The 20,799-nt window shown below is 39.5% G+C and overlaps 2 protein-coding genes across 3 annotated transcripts in view; one reads left to right on the forward strand and one right to left on the reverse strand.

The window, feature by feature from the left end:
- LOC137394267 (uncharacterized) overlaps window positions 1-20,799 on the reverse strand; it is a 32,572-nt gene that overhangs the window by 2,936 nt on the left and 8,837 nt on the right. For both annotated transcript variants that reach the window (XM_068080994.1, XM_068080990.1), the window contains 4 exons: window positions 8,304-9,206; window positions 6,505-6,651; window positions 2,304-2,612; window positions 24-173 (listed from right to left, as the gene is read on the reverse strand). In XM_068080994.1, coding sequence (XP_067937095.1) covers window positions 24-173; window positions 2,304-2,612; window positions 6,505-6,651; window positions 8,304-9,206 — 1,509 coding nt within the window. The remainder of the gene's footprint in view (window positions 1-23; window positions 174-2,303; window positions 2,613-6,504; window positions 6,652-8,303; window positions 9,207-20,799) is intronic.
- On the forward strand, window positions 17,706-19,660 carry LOC137385351 (uncharacterized). Its single transcript, XM_068071802.1, has one exon. The coding sequence runs from the start codon at window positions 17,706-17,708 to the stop codon at window positions 19,518-19,520; it is 1,815 nt and encodes a 604-aa protein (XP_067927903.1). The 3' UTR covers window positions 19,521-19,660.

Genomic DNA, 20,799 nt, shown 5'->3' on the forward strand with positions numbered 1-20,799 from the left:
ATGTACAGACTTCACCTACCCACCTTATATATCGAGTCGATGCTAATTTCATCTTCACATTGACCGTGTTGAATAATGTGACCGACGTAAGCCGCTATGTTGGGCGGATGGTTTGTCGTACCAACGGCATACATCTTCGTGAAACCATGCTCCTTGACTATTTTGGAGTATCCCTTGATAGTGAATAATTAATCAATATCACAGTGAAATATCTGATTATTGATGAAGAGGCGACTGGCAAATACTAATAATTGAACCAAGTTATATCACTGCCTCTTTACAGAGAGCTCAAATCTAATTATTCTCTTATACAACTCTCACTCAGTATCGCTCAGTTATAACATAAAAGCCAGTTTGGCAGGGAACCATTTTGCTATCGCAAAATATGATCTGGATCATACTGCAGAAAGCGAAATATTTGACCAAAATATTAAATGTATAGCTAGGCAATTGTGCTTTTTGATTTGTCAAATTTGATTTTTGGTTATTATTATTATTTGTCATATTATTTTTTGTTACCCTATTATGGGTAGTCATTGGGGTCTTCTGTTGCTCACCGCTCCTAACGAAATAACGGACAAGTAAATGTATGGCAGTGCCAGACGAGTCTATGAGTAATTTTGGAATTTAAACTTTTCTCTAACAATATCTCATGCTTGAACATTAAAAATACATCTGCTATAACATTCAGCAATCCGGCTGCGTCGAGCTGAACTCATATCTTGCTAACTAATGACCAATAGCAAATCTCAATTGGTACCAATGTACATTTGTGAACAGGCATTTTCATTCGCTGTTATTTTCGTCTTGCTAACAGTTAACTTTAAAAGACAGCAGACAGCAGGACCGCCACTTTGCTGTCAGTTATTGTCAGCTGATAAAATCAAAGGTAAAAACTTGCACACCAAAAATCATTAGCATAATTAGATGAACTTTTTTTAATTTTTAAAAACTTGTTTATGATACATAATATGCCTTAAAATTATTTCCAATGATTTGAACAAACTTGACAACTTTGAAAAGCCTAACTACTTCAGAAAGCATGTTTACTTCAGATGAGAAACCAATCAAAGCCAAGAATGCACAGATAAAATAATATGTACTTACATTCTAATACAAACAAACTTTTTGTTGTTATGATTTGCTGATTAGAAGTAGGCCTATAAAGACATTAGCAAACTTTTTAAAACTAGAAATATAGCAGCTATCTATAACCTTTACACACACTCATCGATTCCATACTGGAGTTTATTCAAATAAGGAAAAAACCTTTCGTATATTAACACTAAACTCATATTCTTGCCAATAACTAATGGTGCTGCCATACGTCTACAGCGTTCAATAATATATAAGTACTTCGACCGTTTGCTTTCATTTTAGCAGCGCTACAGCTGTGACAAACGTGAATACAAACAAGGCAAAGCAAGAGGCTTATTTACGTAATATGCGGCTTACTGTGGCGCAATGCTGTCGCGCTACATCTCAACAAAACAATGTACCCTAGCGAAGATTGCTCGACGAAATGTCAGACAAATATTTATCAAGGAGTGGAGCACGTGATCAGCCTTCATAAGCATTCTACGGAGTTATCTCTACCTGCTTCTTTTGGCATTATGGGGCTGATATGGTAACTGCTCTATCGAAGACCCATGAACAAATTCTGTGCAATATTTTTACCATACCCCGAATGTGTTTGTTATTAACCTAAAAACATTAACATAGCTATAAAGATCTCGAGCTATGGCGTTTGCTAATGCATAACCCCTCACTTTCTTATACGAGCTCAACGGACTTTACGCAGCCTGGTTATTGTCATTTAAACCAATTAAGGAAAAAACTATTTCAAATTGTGAGGGGGAGGTGATTGGAAGCCAAATGACTCGTGTGAACAGCACATGCATTGCACATTCGTGTGAAATCACATACTCTCTACGCATAGGAAACACAAAAACACCGCTATAATAACAGTGGCCAATGACTTTCCAAGGACGGTTTAAAATGGAAGTACGGCACTAGGCAAAATTCAAAGTCTTTTAATCAACAGAAATATTCCACAAAGCATTTAAAATGATTTCAACTAACTTATCCATAGCTTTTCCCTGCTCTTTAGTCAACAATGATCAGGTATTCATTGTTTATAATACAGATGCCTAAACAGCGCCAGAAAATCTAAACAACTCAACTTCGTGGTTAGTGTACAACTATTTAAAAAACTGCTTCAAGATATCGCATTCTAGAAGCAGCACTAGATCTGAAGCTGAATATAACTAAATCGCTGACTTCGTCAGCAAGTAAATACTTACAGGACAGCTGTAAGGATGGAGGTCACATAGGTCATACGCGTGGACAATCTCTAGAGTATCGGATAACGACATCGCGCTAGGATTGGTCGTATCGTCCTTTTTTGATTTTGGGGTACGAGAGTCGGCCAAATCTAAATAGGGTAAAGACTTTGTAGGCATTTGAGGAGCTGTTTCTGCATCAGCCTCTCCTTGGCCTAAAAGGTGCTTGCGAGCTGGACTCGTGAATGTGTATCGATACTTCCGTAAGATTTGAAAGGCTTTGGCAATCTCATTCGATGTGAGGTTTACATCTTCGGAGCTGAGCACCACCTAAAATATACATACATATCTTGTTAATTCAACACACTTACCATAAGTAGACAGAGCAGATAAATATTGTTATTACAAGGTCAGCTCAAGGTCAGACAGATTGACCAGGCTTCTGAGCATGACATGTGAGAAAAAACTTTCTGAAATCTTCGGAAATTGTCATGGGGGATGATTGATGAAATCGTGGTTGTAGAGTCAGAAGAACATGAAACAACATTTATGTTGTCATGTCAGTAATAATTATGTTAATCGCAAATTTTTACCGAATGCTTTATGCTTGCGAAAGATGGAAGCGGCACTTGCGAATGATGCGCAAGAAAATGCTACACAAGCTATTCCGTTTTAAAAAGTATCAACACAAGTCATTCCTTTAGTTGAAAGCAGGCTGCTAAGCAAGACAGGGGTGCACCTCTTTCAATAAAGCGCCCCTGCTAATCCGCTACACACGAATGTCCATAAAAACACTTATTATGTGGTAACGCAATGTGCAGACAATTCCAAATCCATTTAATCCGCACAATGAAAACTAAGTGACAAAGTAAAGACGATGGGAAAGATTGAAAATACAATATAGAAAGTAAAAAGTATCTAAATTAAGTTAATTCAAACTATGTTTAGTGTTATAGACAGTTCTCTCCTTGCAATTATTTGAAGTGCCTCAGGTCATCTTTGGCTGAAGCTTGTGTATGATAGCTGATATTTCCATAACTCGTTTTATTACTATACATCAGCATAGCTGAGCCTCCACTTCTATTTTGGTGTTGCTATGGTAATAGTAACAACACCTTTTTATATTGATTATTACTTTATTGTTGAAACTTATAACATATAACATTAGTTCTTCACATTTATCTTTTACAAAGCGCTACATAAGGAAATTGTTTTAATCTTTATGTAATTACTGTAATCTCGAACAAATAAAAAAATGCAATGTATTCTCATAAGAATATTATAATGATTCATCGTTATTACTTATTAATTATTTATTGCTCTTTGTTAATAATAATTTATTCTTTAAGGAATATAAAATATTTTTTTAAAAAAACATTACGTGTTTTTACATTGTGTTATATGTTGAAACAGGTGTATACTGAAACAAATTTTGGTTCAACAAACACCTATTTCAATATAAAATGTTAATCTATACTCGTTATCATATGATAAATAGGGTTGGTTTACACTTCTTTCGAAGAGTTTATATGATTACACGCTATTTATTTGCTAGTCCGATTGAAATCACTAGTTTTGGAGTAACATTTTACCCATGCAAAAGCAGCAAATTACAAGAAATACCTTTGAGCTCTAACCTTTTAGCAAAATTAAAAACAGACACCTGCACACCAAGTCACGTACCATATTTAGCATACAGCTAATGTTCAAAATAAAGAGATAACAAAGAATAAGCAGAATGATTTGTTGTGGTCTGTAGGTTGGCCGATAATGTTCCTAAGCATTTGGTAATTGAGTTACCAAAATAATAATTTATGGAAGTTAATTAGTGATATTTGAATAGCTCAATCCCTAATGGGATAGTATAATAGGTAACCAGTAGAGCGTGGCTACAGCCACAATATATTGTACCTTCCGAAACTGTAGGCTAAAGTCCCTTTAGATTGCAAAAGCCACTGCATTTGCTAATTAGGATATAAACAGCCTGATCATATGCTGCGTGTAACAATGTACAAATGTAAACGGTACATATTTGTGGTGATGCTCATGAGAGCAAATAATATGAGGGGTTTCTATTTAAGTACCCGTAGATTTACACAAGACTAAAATGAGAGGCTACTAACGTAAACCTACATAAAAATACACGTATAGAAACTAGCTTTCCAAAATGAATCAAAGATGCTTTTGCTGTGTGAGTTGCAAGAACTCTAAGGCCTGACCAACATACCCCAGCCTTCCAGATATATTGTTTTCATTGCGCGGATGATGCAGATTTGGAGTTGTGCGCACATTTAGTTACAGTGCTATGAAGGCTGGTTCACGCTATATCGCTGTATCTCAGTGTTGATGCAACAATACTTCGGTGATCGTCGATGATAACAATGTTCCTACTATCACGTACCCATCCGCGTTTGCATCAGCAAATACTCCATAGCGTAGTGTTCTCATTTTTCTTTTTAATTTTTTGCAAAGAAACATTTTCGTTTTTACGTGCTCGAATTAAATACTAGTCTCGCAGCAACTATCATAAACAAAAACAAATACATCACACTATCCGCAACCCACTATCCGCAACCGCAAATTACTATGACGAAATGATTCACGTTAAAAAGGCAGTTGTTGGTGTTCGTGAAATATTGGGAAAGTTTGACAGCTGCAAACTTTCCCGACGTATCCGCGTTGCTTCATCAATGCCATCGGTTTATGGTTCACATAATTGACGATGAACACCAAAAGTAAAACGCCGTCATTCGGCGATATAGAGCGAACTAGCCCTTAGTGTTTCAGTAGTCATCTGCATGTTGCGGATTAACGGAGGCGCTTTGCTAAAGTTTGCATGTTAAGCACATGAGTTGAAGCGCATGAGTTGAAGCGCATGAGTTGAAGCGCATGAGTTGAAGCGCATGAGTTGAAGCGCATGAGTTGAAGCGCATGAGTTGAAGCGCATGAGTTGAAGCGCATGAGTTGAAGCGCATGAGTTGAAGCGCATGAGTTGAAGCGCATGAGTTGAAGCGCATGAGTTGAAGCGCATGAGTTGAAGCGCATGAGTTGAAGCGCATGAGTTGAAGCGCATGAGTTGAAGCGCATGAGTTGAAGCGCATGAGTTGAAGCGCATGAGTTGAAGCGCATGAGTTGAAGCGCATGAGTTGAAGCGCATGAGTTGAAGCGCATGAGTTGAAGCGCATGAGTTGAAGCGCATGAGTTGAAGCGCATGAGTTGAAGCGCATGAGTTGAAGCGCATGAGTTGAAGCGCATGAGTTGAAGCGCATGAGTTGAAGCGCATGAGTTGAAGCGCATGAGTTGAAGCGCATGAGTTGAAGCGCATGAGTTGAAGCGCATGAGTTGAAGCGCATGAGTTGAAGCGCATGAGTTGAAGCGCATGAGTTGAAGCGCATGAGTTGAAGCGCATGAGTTGAAGCGCATGAGTTGAAGCGCATGAGTTGAAGCGCATGAGTTGAAGCGCATGAGTTGAAGCGCATGAGTTGAAGCGCATGAGTTGAAGCGCATGAGTTGAAGCGCATGAGTTGAAGCGCATGAGTTGAAGCGCATGAGTTGAAGCACATGAGTTGAAGCTCATGGAACAGCTCAAATCGAAATGAAGTGTGAAAAATGTTTAACATGGAATAGCTTTTTTACGTATCATTCGCAAGTGCCGTTTCTTTCTTTTCCAAGCATTAAACATTCAGTAAGAATTTGCTGGAAACAAAACTCAGTTGAATTGCGAGTTTCATCCCAATCTTGCCGCATGGAAAAATAGCGATAGCCAACACATTATCTGAGATTAGATGACCTTCCAACATCGCTCTGACAGAAGCTTGAACCTACGCAACGCCTACACGGAAAGCTAGCACTGAATCAACCATACCCAGGCCACTCCACTATGAGGGGCGGAATGTCATTTACAATAAAGACAGTCATAACAGCGCATAACTGGCATATCTCGAACTAGCGCATTATTCCTTTAATTCACTGCTGCTCCCTATCAGTGTTTTGCTCAGTGCCATCCATAGCAATAGTATAACTATTATCTGCCAGTCTCCACAGGGCCTCTGCCTAATACATGTACACTTGATTAGTGAAGGGGTTTAGCAAGATATTTTCTGTTATATGACTGCCATCTGTTCTCTTCAATCGCTGTATTGATTTGTACTGTATGAGGTCAGGCAGGAGTTGACTCATCTACTAGCTTTCAGGTAAACCTGAGTCATTGCTTTCTCCTTACCTCCATTAATTTTTTCATGCTGTCGACGTTAAAATAGAGTTTTGTCGTATCCACTTCCATCATGTCATTCAGTTTCTCCTCAATTTCGTTCATTTCCTGTCGTATGTCTTCCAACTCCAATTCCATGGTCCTGAGGTTGCCATGTGTCTGTGAGAGACAAGCAAAAATTTCTTATAACAGATGATAAAAAGGTAACGTATATGCAAACTACATGTATATTACCTACACTTATGCGCTCTAAAAGTAGAGATATCAAGTGTTGTCTCCCCATAACAACATATTGGATAGTGATAATATTAGGACTATTGCGCCACAGCATAAGTTGATCTTAAGCAAAAGCTTACAGAGACAATTATGCCAGCATTCAAGTGTACCAAACTTAGAGACTTCTAACTCAGAGCGACTATTATTATAGATGTCTTGCATAGCAATCGCAGCAGCGTATTAATTGTTGGTGTATATTTAATGCACTGTGTAGCTCACTTATATAAAACGATCATCCTTTTTAGTGATATAATCGACTTTGGTATATCATCATCAAAATGTCATAAAAACTGAATACTAAAGGCCATTAGCTAAAAATATAAAACTTTAAAATGCTTCCCCATTACCTTTGCTCAAATTGTCGTCATACTTTTATATAATATGATTTTCATCAGGTATAGAGTTCAGCTACTTCCTGCAAATGTTAATACTACTATTGTTTGTGGCAATCAATGAATATTTCTTTCAAGCTGTGAAAAACTAAAGCGGGTTCTAATACTGGCCATGAGACCTCAACGAGAATCTTGACTCAAAAGACTATGATATAGGGTTAGACAGCTTATGCTCACATAAAGGCGGCATTGCCACTATGGAGAGTCACAATTGTTTTGAAAGTGGCTGCTCTCAACAGAAGACCAAAGTGAACAAACATCATTCTAATATTGACTGTAAGACCACAGCTACTACCTGCTGACCTTCATTTGCACATAGTATTTAAAAAAAAGCAGTTTGTTTTGCATTGAACAGTGTTCAACATTCGCGCTGACCACCGAGAACTACTAGCAACACTCGGGCTGTGGATTCTTATTTGTAGGAAGTAAGCATTCGACTTATAGCAGTGTGCTATGAAGAGCTATGATAACTCGGAAATGCCACAGATATATCACGTGCATATCATCTCTACAGGCTTTTAGTAGTCGCTGATAATTGCTAATACACACACTCAGAAGGCAAGAGTGTGATTATCATCCAAGGCTTCTACATGTAGATGGTCTTACACTACAGTGTTTGGCAGGACAGACGTATATAATATACAGATATATATAATACAGACGCGGATAATATCGTTTGTAAATAAGAAGGAAAACACATCAAAGATTTGATATTTTAATGTCTTCAAAAAGAGGCAATCTTAGTTTAAAAAGTTTTCAAATCTGTGAAGAATTTTATAGCCAGCACCTTCAACAACCATAGGTAATGTTAGTAACAAGTTCAACAGAGTTGTAAACTATTTTAAAGCCTTGCTTAAGAATCTATCCTTATTTTCTGTTAACTAGGTAGATTTTTATTACTGTCTCTTATCTCAAACCGAACTACAAATGCAAGCACTTGGGCGATTTGCTAACAACATCATTAATGTGAGGTATCAGATGATCTCAGATGATCTCAGATGATCTCAGAAGAAACTCAAATAGTAACTAAGCTGTTCAGTAATTTTGAGTAAATTAATAACTCGTACTCGAACCTTTCATTGACAGCAATAGAAACAAACTAATCTATTATAGTAGAGAGCTTGAAATATTGAACGAGCTAACCTCATCTTCATCAGCTGTCACTGGCTCCCAATCGATATCAGCTGAAGCGGTACTCGATGATCTCGAATGTCCACTGACGCTAACATTTTCAAACAATGGAGAACTAAAGAGACTCGATGGCCTTGAAGAACCCGAGCTATCGTCTTCCTTTCTTGCAGATATAGTTGGGCTAAAGTTGGAACTCATGGAATGATGGTCGGTAAGATCAATGTTTGAACAATGTGTTTGATCAGCCAGGTGACTTTGCAAGCTGTCTGTATCTGTGGTGATTGTGTTGTCCGTTAAATACTCCGTGTTCTCCCCGTCTAGAATGGAATTTAGTATAGCAACAGCTTCCGACTCTACAAGGTCGTCTTCATTGATCTCTATTCGCAATACATCATCATCCGCATCGTCTTGTTGATGGCTCGAACCATTTGAAGAAAAGTCACTCAGGGTTGTGTCGAGGCCAAGGTCACGGATGTATTGATCACTTAAACTACTGATTTCACTGGATTCGAGTTCATTCACTAAAGTGTCCTTTGAATATTTATGATCTGCTGCTTCGAGGTAACCACTGTCACACATAGCTATAGAATCCACGGTTTGTGCAGAGCAAGTTGGCTCTGTGACTGAAACTAGAAGCGGTAACCTACTAGCTGACCCTATTTGACTACAAGATTCTGTAATGCATTGATCACCGCTAGAGGTTTTTGCTGGCATCACTAATGAACTTTTATTGGTGTTGCTGAAGAAAGTACGGGAGATGTAGGCCCCAGACACATCCTCTACTATAGAAGCGCTGACATCTGTCCTCGTAGTGCTCCGATGTCTCACATTAGAAGCACCATTTTGATCTATCGAAACATTGTCAAGTTCGATGCCAGCCGTCAGTCCATTTCCCATCGTGAGATGATTTAAACCCTGTAAATATAAATTGATGATATTTACAATTTAGAATAGAATGCATATAAAATACACGACACTAAACATTGACATGGCGAAGGGCATTTTTCGTACGAAAGGTTATGTCAGTGTGTATGTGCGGAGTCTGAGGAAAGGTTATGTCAGTGTGTATGTGCGGAGTCTGACAAATAACATTTTCTCTGACATTTCGGAGACTAAAATCAGACTAGTTTGTGACCTGACAAAGTCTAGTCATCGTTAAACCTGAAGAATATAGTAGAAGTTTTTTTACTAACATACATATCGCTGCATGTTGTTATCATGCATTGAGTTATCCATGATAGAACCAAAAATAGTAAGAGTAGTTTACAGTAAAAATAGCATTGTGACTGATAGAATAAAAAAAATTGATGTATAGTTTTACAAGGTTACTTAAATATTAAATATAGGGGCCTACTTATAGGAGCTGATAAAATAACATTTACTCTAATGCTTGAGATCCAATAGAAATAGCGGCAACAGTGAATTCTGTTATGATGAACATACTACTGAAGCGACTGATTCTTATCTCTAGCTAAAAATTAATTACCTTCACTGCATTTCAATAGGAAACTTTTATCACAGACTCGACAAGGTTTGTAGATCAAGCCTATCTAAACTAATCCCTAATTTCCACCTGCCAATAACTAAAGAACAAACATACTTCATGTAGACGCTCAAGAAGTCTAATGACCTACTTTAACCTACCTGCCTGTTAACTATTTGCTTCTTCTCTGAGTTATCACACATGAAAGCCAGTCAGCCAGATTATTCGTAATGTCAAAGGTTAACTTTCGGCATCGATTCTAATTGGCTGTGTTAATTTGTAAAAGATAACTTTCATAAATACACCATTAGATAAATTTGCATTCCTCTCCACCATGAAAACACTATTATTGTATCATACCAGGAGGCTGGAGACGGTGACCACAAAAGGCTTATATTTTATGAAGATATATATGCACTTATACTCAATACATGCTTGTGGTGGCAACAGCACTCAACTGAGGATGGCGTGTTTGTTCAGAATACTAACATTTTATTGGATAATATAGTTTGTGATAAACTATTTTTTGCTTGTTACAACATTACTAGAAATAATAGGTCTGTTATTGCGTTTTTTGGCTTCAGAAGAAAGAAAGGTGACCGGCTATCAACTTCAGATTCTGTTTGTCAATTTCAGGACTGTACAGACATTACGAACTGTACAAACATTACAAACTATAGAAACATTACGAACTGTACACACATAACTAACTGTACACACATAACTAACTGTACACAGATTGCTAACTGTACAGACATTACTAACTGTACAGACATTAGGAACTGTACAGACATTACGAATTGTACAGACATTATGAACTGTACAGACATTACGAACTGTACAGACATTACTAACTGTACAGACATTAGGAACTGTACAGACATTAGGAACTGTACAGACATTACGAATTGTACAGACATTATGAACTGTACAGACATTACGAACTGTACAGACATTACTAACTGTACAGACATTAGGAACTGTACAGACATTAGGAACTGTACAGACATTACGAATTGTACAGACATTACGAACTGTACAGACATTACTAACTGTACAGACATTACTAACTGTACAGACATTAGGAACTGTACAGACATTACGAATTGTACAGACATTACGAACTGTACAGACATTACGAACTGTACAGACATTACTAACTGTACAGACATTACTAACTGTACAGACATTACGAACTGTACAGACATTACTAACTGTACAGATACTACTAACTGTACAGACATTAAGGTATAGAAACAATGATTGTTGCAATACATCAAGAAAACTTTAGGGAAATGTGCTTGGCTGGGCACACACTGATTAATGAACACACTAGTCAATGTGTCACTGATCATCACTGACACATTGACTAATCAGCATTGGCCTTAGTCATGTGAAGGCTATGATGTCATTGTTGGATTTTCCATCTCCATCATTGAAATATTATCAGCATATTGACAATCTAATATAGACTAACAACAATTTGCGATGACAATAAAGTTTGCACAAATATTTGCATTACAATATTTTTGCTCAAGAAAAAAAACGATAATGATAAACAATCGATATTGGCTAAGAACAAAAATAATTTGGGTTGATGAAATGAAACAAATAAAAGAAAAACTTTGGTAATCAGATTCAAGTACTTACAATTTTATCGGAATGATTTCACGGACAGTTCTAATTTACACCAGAGGTCGTCCCATATCTGTTACAAGTATAAATATTTTTGTTTAGGCATAAATACTTGTGTGCATGAAAACTTATTTCTGTTCAAAAGTGCGTCTCATATTAAATTAGGATGCTCTGAAAATGAATAAAATAGAATCAAGATCATGCTCGTTGAAAATCAACTCTTTTATCTAAACATCGGTGCATCAGTTTTTTTCCTACAGACGTAGACCAGCTTAGCATTGTGTATAGACTGAAGCAACGATATGATAGCCTTCACTAGCCTGGGTGGCCTAAAATTTTAACGGATGTAGTCAATGTCAAGGTTATGTAATTGGAAACAAATACTCTCTCAGATAATTTTTGCTCAAAGGAGACCGATAATCATGATATGCCGCTTGAAGAGTCCAAATATTATCAATAATATATTTTAGCGACGATCATCCCCATGCATCGATTCTACTGTTGGATGTCTGAATTGATCCAACGCAAGGATGTATGATTAGGTTAGCTGTTGGTCCATCACCCTTGATATCTGCCAACTAACAGCTCGTGTGTGACTGGCCTTTTCATTTCTATCCAGCGGGACTAATTATAACTTGCTTGGCTTCCTTTGACAGAGAGTTATATATATTCTAATAGAAAACAAGCATCGAGCTGAAAAGGATTAGGTCAGCTACATCGACACGCAATTTCTGGAGTCTTTTGAATGATTCCTTTTATATGGGAATATTCCCATTAGTTAACAAATGTGACAGCAGACCACCACACCTGATAAACATGTTCAAACGAGGTTGGGCGGCACAAAAGTTCAACCCTTTTAGAGAAATGATTACAGAATGGCTAGCTTTATCACAATCTGTAGCCCATAGATATAGTAAACCCTATATACTTGTAGGGAAAGCATCTGACTCTCAGCAGGAGGTTATGTTTTCGTATATTTGATAGACCATTGTTTGCCGGGTCAGCGGTCTGAGTGTTCGTTACACTTCAAGCTGACTCAGTTGCTTTCTGGTTGGTTGTGGGGGCATATGGGCGCGTAAATCTGGCCAATGAACAGAAAACGGGTGACCTCTACTGGTAGTTTTTTGCCCTTCTACTGACCTGCCTTTATTAACAAGTATAGCTTGACTCAGTGAATGCGATACAACAGAGCATCCACTAAGGCATAGCCGCGAACTATAGATAACGTATTGAACTTATTAAACCACTGGGATTGCAACCATAGAGATAGAACAGGTCAGTTACGCAACTTTATTCACTCATGTTTCAGTTTATATTCATTAATTTCAATTTGAATTAATTAATACTGTTGGCAGCAATTGTGTTCAAGCATTACCATGATTATTGTCATGTTTTCTGTACTTGATATGGACTGAATTTATTACGATTTCCATACTTTAACAGGCTTCACGGTGTTATTATGCAATAAAGCAATAACTGGCATAGTACACATCAGTAAAGTTCCTCTACTCTCAATCCCAACAATCACCAGAGTTTTAGAGTTTGTTTAAAAACTCTACAGTGAAGCCTTCCGATCTCTAACAGACAGAGCGGAGGATAAAGAACAACAAGCCAGCCAGAAGTCAGCATCAACAGAATCTTGTCAGCTAAGTAGCCTAGTAAAGGTCAACTTGTTACTGTAGCCATTCTACAGAGTATTGCTGGAGCAGCAGCTGAAAGAGTATCCACATGCATGTAATTGCGTACGATCTATCCATATTGAAACTGTCAATCTAGCAGCTGCTCATACCAGGAGTTAACTCAAACTGTTCCTATCTAGGAGTTATCTCAACCAGTCAAATTCTAGAAGATCATTACCTGAAAGCATATTTCGTGACTATTTCAAGCCATTCATACCTTTATTTTAAGCTCCTTATATTCAGGAAATCGGCTATAAACTGTATGCATTTAGAAGATAGCTAGTTAATTATTAGAGTACCAGAATATATTGTTTTAGGAATTTGATTCGAAGTATAATCTAAATTCTTTTTTTTGAACTCAATATTTTCATTAACCCACTGTAAACCATTAGAGGTCACTCCACTTCTGCGAACTTGGCTGAGTTTTGTGGCCCTGTGCTAACCCATGGCTGACTCTGGGGGTGGTGAGTTGATTGATGGCGATGGGGAACACCCGGGGGGTTCTGACCTTAGCAAACAACCAGAAATTCACAATGCAGTGGAACACGATCTAAACCCTGCTAGTGAGTCAGTTGTCACCGAGCTACACTCAGAAAAATTGACTCTTAGCGCATCTAGTATTAGCAGCTCTGAAACTGAAAGCAGCGCTTCAACAGACGTGCATCATGAATTTTCAGCACGTACGCGTCGGAAAACTGCGCTAACATTGGTCGGTAAGGAGAGTAAAGCTTATCAGTTGCAAGTAAAGATCTCAAAAGAGATCAACTCAGAGTACAGATATCTTAATGAAATACAGGACAATCTAGCTCGTGGTGTTGCCCTAGAGGCACTGTATGACATGCATGATTTGTTAGCTGAGAGAGTGAACACTCTTTTGCACTCATATAATGATCTTGTGAACTTGTATGATAAAGATGAAGGTAGAGTAGCGCCACAAACCAAAACAATGTTCTATCATTTTATAGCGCATGCTCGCAAACTCAAGGAGGCCATCGAGGATCGGCTTGACAGGCTGGAAGAAGAACAAGCAAAGACAGAAGAAGACATGAAAAGAAGATTAACTGCAGAGTTAGAAGAAGAAAACCGACAATTTCAAGAGCTGGTTAGACTGTCAGAAAACAGCAGTATACAGTTCGGGGATGCCAGCAGCAGCCAAGCGGAGGCAACTCCCGCAGTTGGTGACCCTGGTCAAACGGAGGCAACTCCCGCAGTTGGTGACTCTAGTCAAGTGGAGGCAGCTGTTGTAGAGCAGAACTCACCCCAAACGAGGACAGCTCTTGAAGTAAGAAACTCAACCGCAGTAGAGACGTGCCCAGAAGTAGTAAATGTGATAGCAAAATCCGATGCGCCTGCTTCAGGCACACTACCACAAACTCAATGGCTCACTGCTACACAGCGACAGCATGCTATTGCTTCTAACCAAGAAATCTCACCAGAAACTAATGCAATGAACAGATTAGCTGAAACTCTGACATTGGCAATAAGTGCAAATAAAAGGTCTGTAGAACCAGTTATCTTTGAAGGTGATGTTCTCCAATTTTCTGATTGGGAAGTGGACCTCAACAACTTTCTACAAGCAGAGAACATACAGGGGCATGAAAGACTGCGTCACCTCAAAAGATTCATAACTGGAGACGCAAGAAGGTGCATTGAAGGCCACTTTATCACAAATACAAACGAAGCATACCTGTCAGCAAGAGCTATTCTTAAGGAACGATTCGGAAACCAACATAATATTGCCAGAGGATTTCGAAAGAGGCTAGATGAGTGGCCACAGATCCATCCAAGAAATGGCAAGGCACTGACAGAGTACAGTGACTTTCTTTGTCACTTAAAAAGTGCTATGTCATCTGTCAGCACACTTGACGTTCTAAACGACTATAATGAAAATGAGAAAATGTGCCAAAAGCTTCCAGATTGGCTTAAGCTTAAATGGGTTAGAGTGGTTGGCAAGCTGGAGGAGTGCGAGCAAAGATATCCAAAATTCCATGAATTCTGCTCCTTCGTAAGAGAAGAGGCTCGAATTATGTCACTCCCTATTTCGCAGGCACTCAGCTCGCAAGCCAATAGAATCAAGCGTAACAATGCTTCTGAGTCTCCAAGGGCAACCAAAACCTCAAGTTCCGAACCCCTGAGAAGTGTTAAGAGTTACTCTACTTCTACAGCAAAGGGTTGCCTGAACTGCACACTTGGCAACCACGAAACCGTCGACTGCTATCGTCTGCAAGAGATGGAAAAATCGCAGAAGCAAGAATTTGTAAAGAAACAAGGGATTTGCTTCCGTTGTTATGTTAAAGGCCATCGATCTAAGGGCTGCAACTCGACTTTAAGATGTCTTTTATGTGGAAAGAGTCACGCGACGGCCAATCACGATAACAATTGGAAACCAAACAGAAGTGACTCTCAGAAGGTATCAGCTTTTAGTGAAAGCAAGGAAGGCCAAAGACGTAAACAACCTGCGAACTTACCACAAACTACCGGTCCACCTTCTCAGAAGCCTATGGATCAAGCGACATACGAAACTCCCAAAACCTCAAAAGAAGACAAGCAGAAGTCTTGTAAGGCCACTTGTTTGGGAAGTAGACTGACAAGTATGGCTATACCAGTCTATGTGTCAGCAGGAACTGGCCAGAAAATGCTAGTCTATGCATTGCTAGACACAATGTCTGATTCCTGCTACGTTTCACCAGAAGCAATCTCACGGCTGGGAGCCACGGCTAGTGCAGTAGAGCACGACATAACTATCCACACAATGAACGGTCCTGAAACGACTAATCTCGAGAGGTATGACAACATACTTCTAACAGGGTACATGAATGACAACCAAGCTAAGATTAGTGCATACCAAAGAGCTATATTCTGCAACAAAAGTCAGTTGCCCTCCCCAGAACAAGCAAGAAAGTTACCTCATCTCAGAGATATAGCAAGCCAAATACCACCATTGCTAGACATACCAGTAGCATTACTGATAGGAATGAATCATACTGAGATCATTCAACCTCTAGAAAGTAGAACTTGCATGGATGGCAGACCGTTTGCATCAAAAACACTATTCGGATGGACCATGTGTGGTGGTAGAGAGCTGACCGCCGCAAGAAAGTCATACAATACATATACCGCTAGGGATACCGAACTACTCAACCTTCTTGATCAGGACTTCAGAGATATTAACACTGAAGGGGCCACTTCGCAAGAAGATATGAAATTCATCGATATACTAGAGAGCGGAATCACCAAGGACGGCAAGGGAAACCTGATGATGCCGCTACCATTTAGATCTGAACCAGAGCTACCAAACAACCGCCAGCAAGCTGAACTACGACTGAAGCAACAGCTGAGAAAGCTCGAAAGATCAGAAGGGGATAAGAGAGAGTATACAAAGTTCATGAAGGATCTCATAGCCAACGGACACGCTGAAGAAGTCATGTCAACTCCCGCAGAGCAAGGAAAGGTGTGGTATTTACCACACTTTGCCGTTCGGCATAAGAGAAAGGGAAAACTACGAGTAGTTTTTGACGGTAAGGCACGGTCAAGCAATGTATCATTAAATGACATGCTCCTCACTGGACCTGACCATATAAATTCCTTGCTAGGAATACTGCTAAGATTTAGGAAAGAAACCACCGCCATTACCTGTGACATCCAACACATGTTTTACAACTTCAAGGTGGACCCGTCTCACCGTGACTACTTAAGATTTCTCTGGACAACAGGCGAAGACCCCAAGACCATCAAGGAATATCGTATGACTGTTCATCTATTTGGAGCAAAATCCTCTCCTGGAGTAGCCACCTATGGGCTTAGAAAGCTAGCCAATGACAACAAGTCAACATTCCCGAAGGCAGCAGATTTTCTGATGAACAATTTCTATGTAGACGATGGAGTCACAAGCGTGGCGACCTATCAAGAGGCCGTAAACCTAATTCAGACCGCCACAGAGCTATGTTCCAAAGCAGGTATACGCCTGCACAAATATCTTTCAAACGACAAGCAAGTGCTAGCGGCAGTACCCCCTTCAGAGAGGGGTGAATCAACCAAGAGTTTGAACCTTTTTGCCGATCAATTACCATGTGACAGAACTCTTGGGATGGAGTGGAAGCAGACACATTCCATTTCACCACCCCTGCTTCTTTGAACAAGCCGTCAACAAAGAGAACCATGCTTTCCACAATAGCCCAGATCTATGATCCTATGGGACTTATATCACCTGTAATATTGAATGGAAAGCGAATCTTACAACGATGTATCTCATCTGGACTGTCATGGGATCAACTAATCCCTACTGATGAAGCAGAACAATGGACAAAATGGACTTCTGAACTGCCCAAGCTGGCGCAGCTAAATGTACAACGATGTTTCAAGCCGGAGGGAAACATCGTGTCAACTGAGTTACATCACTTCAGTGATGCGAGTACAGCCGGGTATGGAGCTTGTTCATACGTGAGACAAATCGATGATCAAGGCAAGATTAACTGCAACTTAATTCTTGCCAAGTCAAGAGTAGCCCCTCTGAACAAACCCACAACTATCCCTAGGCTCGAACTTCAAGGAGCAGTGACAGCTGCTCGTTTGTCAGTAACACTGAGAAAGGAGTTGCATATGGAGATCGACAAGTAAATGTTCTGGACGGATTCCAATATCGTTCTAGGCTACCTCAACAATGACTGTCGAAGATTCCACATGTACGTCGCGAACCGTGTCAAAGAAATAAAACTTCACACAGACACTAAAAAATGGAACTATGTAACAACAGCAGACAACCCCGCAGACATTGTGTCCCGTGGATCATCCACTAGTGGTCTCATATCAAGTCCAAATTGGTTCCAAGGACCGAAGTTTCTACACAAACTAGACATTTCAGTGTATACTCATAGCAACAAAGCTGATGCTGTTCTTCCCGAGAATGATCCAGAGCTACGCAAGGTAACCTCTCATGCTACAACGAGGACCTCGAATATCACGCAGAAATTCAATATATACAGTAACTGGATGACGCTCATCAGAAGCATAGCTATTCTGAAGAAATTCGCAAGACAAAAGACCTGGAAAATAACCGAAACAACGCCAAGCGAGCTACAAGAGGCCGAAATTTTTATTATCTTAGAGATTCAAACCACAGCTTACCCAACGAAAGCAAAGAATAAATCTCTTACTAAACTACACCCATATGTGGACAACAACGGGCTAGTGCGTGTTGGTGGGAGACTGGAAAACCAAACAGACTTAACTATGGAGGAAAAGCACCCAGTTCTAATACCGAAACACACCCATGTGTCATATCTGATTGCCAAACACTATCATGAAAGAATCTATCATCTGGGACGGCGAAGCACGTTGGCAGCAATAAGAGAAGCTGGATACTGGTTAGTGAACAGCACCGGACAAATTAAGAACTTGATAGGAAAGTGTGTAAACTGCAAACGCTTGAGGAAGGCTCCCGCGACTCAACTAATGGGACAACTTCCAGAAGAAAGGTTAGCCCGCACACCACCCTTTACTCACGTAGGCGTTGACGTATTCGGTCCATTCTATGTCAAAGAAAGACGAACGGAGCTAAAGCGATGGGGGCTGATAACTGCATGTTTGTACTCCAGAGCCATCCACATCGAAATTTTGGAGGACATGAGCTCCGACAGTCTGATCCAGGCACTAAGATGTTTCATGGCTATCCGGGGTCCAATTCAAACAATTGTATGCGACAACGGAACCAACTTGGTTGGTGCTAAAAACGAGCTGGAAAAACAGTTTGACCTGGCTCACCCTGACTTGAAGCAGTACTTGCAGAAAAACAAGATTATCTTCAAGTTCAACTCGCCAAATGCAAGTCACCAAGGTGGCGCCACAGAAAGACTGATCCGATCAGTGCGTGCAGTACTCAACGGCATGGCACTGAAGTTCAAACACAAGATGGACACAAAAACTTTGAGAACAGCACTGTGTGAAGCAGCCAACATTGTCAACAACAGACCATTAAATGCCACCTCAATCGTCTCTCCCGAAGACGAAATCCACACTCCTAACCACCTCCTGACCTCGAAACGGTCGACACTGGTAGCACCTCCACCGGGTGAGTTTCCTGACGAGAACTTGTACAGTAGGGCTAGATGGAAGATATCACAGAGGATGGCGGATGAATTCTGGCTGGCTTGGAAGACGGAGTACTTGAACTCAATAATTCCGCGACAGAAATGGAAAACAGAGCGTAAGAATATTAAGGTGGGAGATATCGTTATGATATTGGATGAAAATGTGGCTAGATCTGACTGGAAGATTGGCAAGGTCACACAGACATCACCAGGAAAGGATGGCCTAGTCAGGAACGTAGAAGTCATACTCGGAAACAGACACATCGATAGTGAAGGGAAGCAACTACAACCCCCGACTGTGTTGAGGAGAGCAGTTAATAAAATTGTGCTTCTCCTGAGATCATAAATCGCACTCTTTCTCATTTCATGCTAAGCAGCTTAAGCAAGTATTTGTTACGATAATGCTAGGGTTGTGGTATTCCATATTTTATGCTAGCATAAATAAACATATCAACAATAAGTTCTTTTAAACTGTAGGGTAAATTTAAGTAAATTTAGATGGGAGTGTAGGGAAAGCATCTGACTCTCAGCAGGAGGTTATGTTTTCGTATATTTGATAGACCATTGTTTGCCGGGTCAGCGGTCTGAGTGTTCGTTACACTTCAAGCTGACTCAGTTGCTTTCTGGTTGGTTGTGGGGGCATATGGGCGCGTAAATCTGGCCAATGAACAGAAAACGGGTGACCTCTACTGGTAGTTTTTTGCCCTTCTACTGACCTGCCTTTATTAACAAGTATAGCTTGACTCAGTGAATGCGATACAACAGAGCATCCACTAAGGCATAGCCGCGAACTATAGATAACGTATTGAACTTATTAAACCACTGGGATTGCAACCATAGAGATAGAACAGGTCAGTTACGCAACTTTATTCACTCATGTTTCAGTTTATATTCATTAATTTCAATTTGAATTAATTAATACTGTTGGCAGCAATTGTGTTCAAGCATTACCATGATTATTGTCATGTTTTCTGTACTTGATATGGACTGAATTTATTACGATTTCCATACTTTAACAGGCTTCACGGTGTTATTATGCAATAAAGCAATAACTGGCATAGTACACATCAGTAAAGTTCCTCTACTCTCAATCCCAACAATCACCAGAGTTTTAGAGTTTGTTTAAAAACTCTACAATACTATATCTATGGTTTACTATATCTATGCTGGGTTTACTATATCTATGCTGTAGCCATTTCCTAATGTAATAATTTTGAATTATTGTATAATTTCACAAGTGCAGTAGGTTAGGTCAATGACAAACCCTGATTGGTTTCATGATTACCTGCTAAGTAACCTGACTAGTAACTAAGCCCCGTGATTGGAACTGTTTTATTTACTCTACCTTTTTTAAATGAAGTGGCTTGTAGAACTGTTCAAGATAAGATAAACTACATATAAGATAACTACATACAGATAAGATAACTACATATACATTTGTGGTTGCTCTGCTCTGGTTGCCCAATATAATTTCTTTATGTATACATTTGCTTAGAAATTCAAATTCATTACGTGTCATTATCATTAGAGTTGCCCCGATTTTGGTATCGGAATCGGTATCGGTGCCGATATGAGTGTCAAGTATCTGAATCGGTATCGGCCGATCTTTTCTTAAAAAATCTGAA

The sequence above is a fragment of the Watersipora subatra genome, chromosome 1, assembly GCF_963576615.1.
Source record: "Watersipora subatra chromosome 1, tzWatSuba1.1, whole genome shotgun sequence".
Taxonomy (NCBI): Eukaryota; Metazoa; Bryozoa; class Gymnolaemata; order Cheilostomatida; family Watersiporidae; genus Watersipora; species Watersipora subatra.